At 40.5% G+C, this 1,628-nt stretch overlaps 1 protein-coding gene and 1 long non-coding RNA gene across 4 annotated transcripts in view; one reads left to right on the top strand and one right to left on the bottom strand.

Annotated features, from left to right (window-relative positions):
• LOC107747499 (inactive phospholipase C-like protein 2) overlaps positions 1 to 1,578 on the top strand; it is a 16,546-nt gene extending 14,968 nt beyond the window's left edge. Inside the window, exons 3-4 of one of the 3 annotated variants that reach the window (XR_001640811.1) lie at positions 280 to 856; positions 998 to 1,578. Coding sequence is in view for 1 of the 3 variants with exons in the window: in XM_016562036.1 (XP_016417522.1) it covers positions 280 to 480 (201 nt within the window). In the remaining 2 variants the exon portion in view is untranslated. Of the gene's footprint in view, positions 1 to 279 lie in introns of all 3 variants that reach the window. The other 2 variants (XR_001640812.1, XM_016562036.1) reach the window with 2 other exon arrangements.
• LOC107747500 (uncharacterized) overlaps positions 1 to 1,628 on the bottom strand; it is a 21,018-nt gene that overhangs the window by 17,983 nt on the left and 1,407 nt on the right. The gene's annotated exons all lie outside the window — the stretch shown is intronic.

The raw sequence follows: 1,628 nt of genomic DNA, 5'->3' as shown, positions 1-1,628 counted from the left end.
GTATATATACAGTATATATATATATATATATATATATATATATATAATAGATCATTGAACATTTATTTTAAACAGCCAATCCTTATGACCCTAGAATGGGCATTACAGCATGATCTGCGATAGATTCCACTTAAAAATACAGCTGATTGTATGTAAGTTCCAACAGGGCAAAGAACAAGTCTATGCGTGAATATGAGAATATTTTCTGCAAGAATACTTGTATCCAGTTATTAGTGAGTGAGACCCCTTGGCTCTGCTTGTGTGTCTGTGTGTTTTTAGGGCCAGGCTGATCTGCTGAAACACGCTCGGGCAGAAGTGCTGGAAAACCTGAAACAGATCCACTACGCCGCCCTCACCTGTAACCTGGCCAAGGGAGGAGCGGGACCCTCTTCGGGGTCCGAGTCCAGGGGCCGCCGCAGCCTGGAGGCCATCCCGGAGAAGGCGGTCGGGGAGAACGACATCACAGACGAGGAGAACTGAGGGTGCCCAAGCGTCCCGCCAAATCCCATAAATCCTCTCCCAGGGTCGGCGTGTACCGAGAGCCGTGGGTGGCCAAAAACATTTCAAAAGATCTCAGCACGTCTCGCCCGCAGGACGCTTCAGAACCAAACGAAGCGAGTGAAGCCAAGGCCTCCTCTGCTTCCCGTTCCCGTCTCTCCTCGGTGCTGCCGGGGTCAGGTGGGTGTCGACGAGGCTGAACTTCGCTCCAGGTCTTTCTACAAGCATAAACTTTGAGTATTAGGAGGAATTAGAACTGAAGCCACGAATGTAACGAGATGTCGTGTGCGAATGTGTTCGAGGAAAGAAGAAAGCTGTTTACAATAAAGAACTACTTTGCGTTCTGTCTGCCAAAATAGTATGTGTGTGTATATACAGTATAAATATATATATATGGAGATCGGTTACCTTTTTCGCTATGTGAACTTTTAATGGATCAGATTATTTTGTTATGAGAAATGGATGTTTTAAAGAGCTCTTACTTTATCTGCTTGTACAGAACTTGAGATGCGGATCTTATGAAACGGCCCGGCCCTTTATGGGCTTTTTAAAAATTATTTGTATAAATGCAGGAGGATTTTGAGGATGTGGTTCGAGAGAGAATCTAGTTTCAGACATTACCAGCAGCTACTGTACATTTGAATAGGTGAGAGTCTCTGGGCTACTCTTTAGCAAATGTGCACATTGCAAAGTTTAATTTAATTTACATTTAGTCATTTAGCAGATGGTTTTATCTAAAGCAACTTACAAATGAAAATTCCTTAAATTGTCATTCTGTGTGTGTACAGAATACAGGACTGAACATTTTGCATAACATGTCTCTAAAAAAGAAAGATGAAAGTCAACAGTTTAACCCAGTGGTTCTCAACCTTTTTGACTCCAAGGCCCCAGATTGTCCACAACAATATTTAAATGTCCCCTTAATTTGAAGGATTAAGGTATGTGTATAATATATATTCATTTTTATAAAAATGCTCTAAATGTTTTAGGATTGCATTGATTTACATGACTTGTCCGGATCTAGCTATTAAAATTAATTACAATTTAAATAATTTGAAGGCCCCCCCTTAATTTAACGTATTGAGGATAAAGATTAAAAAAAAAAAAAAAATGTTTTACAATTTTTACTC

Source organism: Sinocyclocheilus rhinocerous, unplaced genomic scaffold, assembly GCF_001515625.1.
Source record: "Sinocyclocheilus rhinocerous isolate Xijiao unplaced genomic scaffold, SAMN03320098_v1.1 scaffold3667, whole genome shotgun sequence".
In the NCBI taxonomy this organism is placed as follows: domain Eukaryota; kingdom Metazoa; phylum Chordata; class Actinopteri; order Cypriniformes; family Cyprinidae; genus Sinocyclocheilus; species Sinocyclocheilus rhinocerous.
Note: the sequence above shows the minus strand (reverse complement) of the source record. Positions and strands in the feature narration are given on the sequence as shown.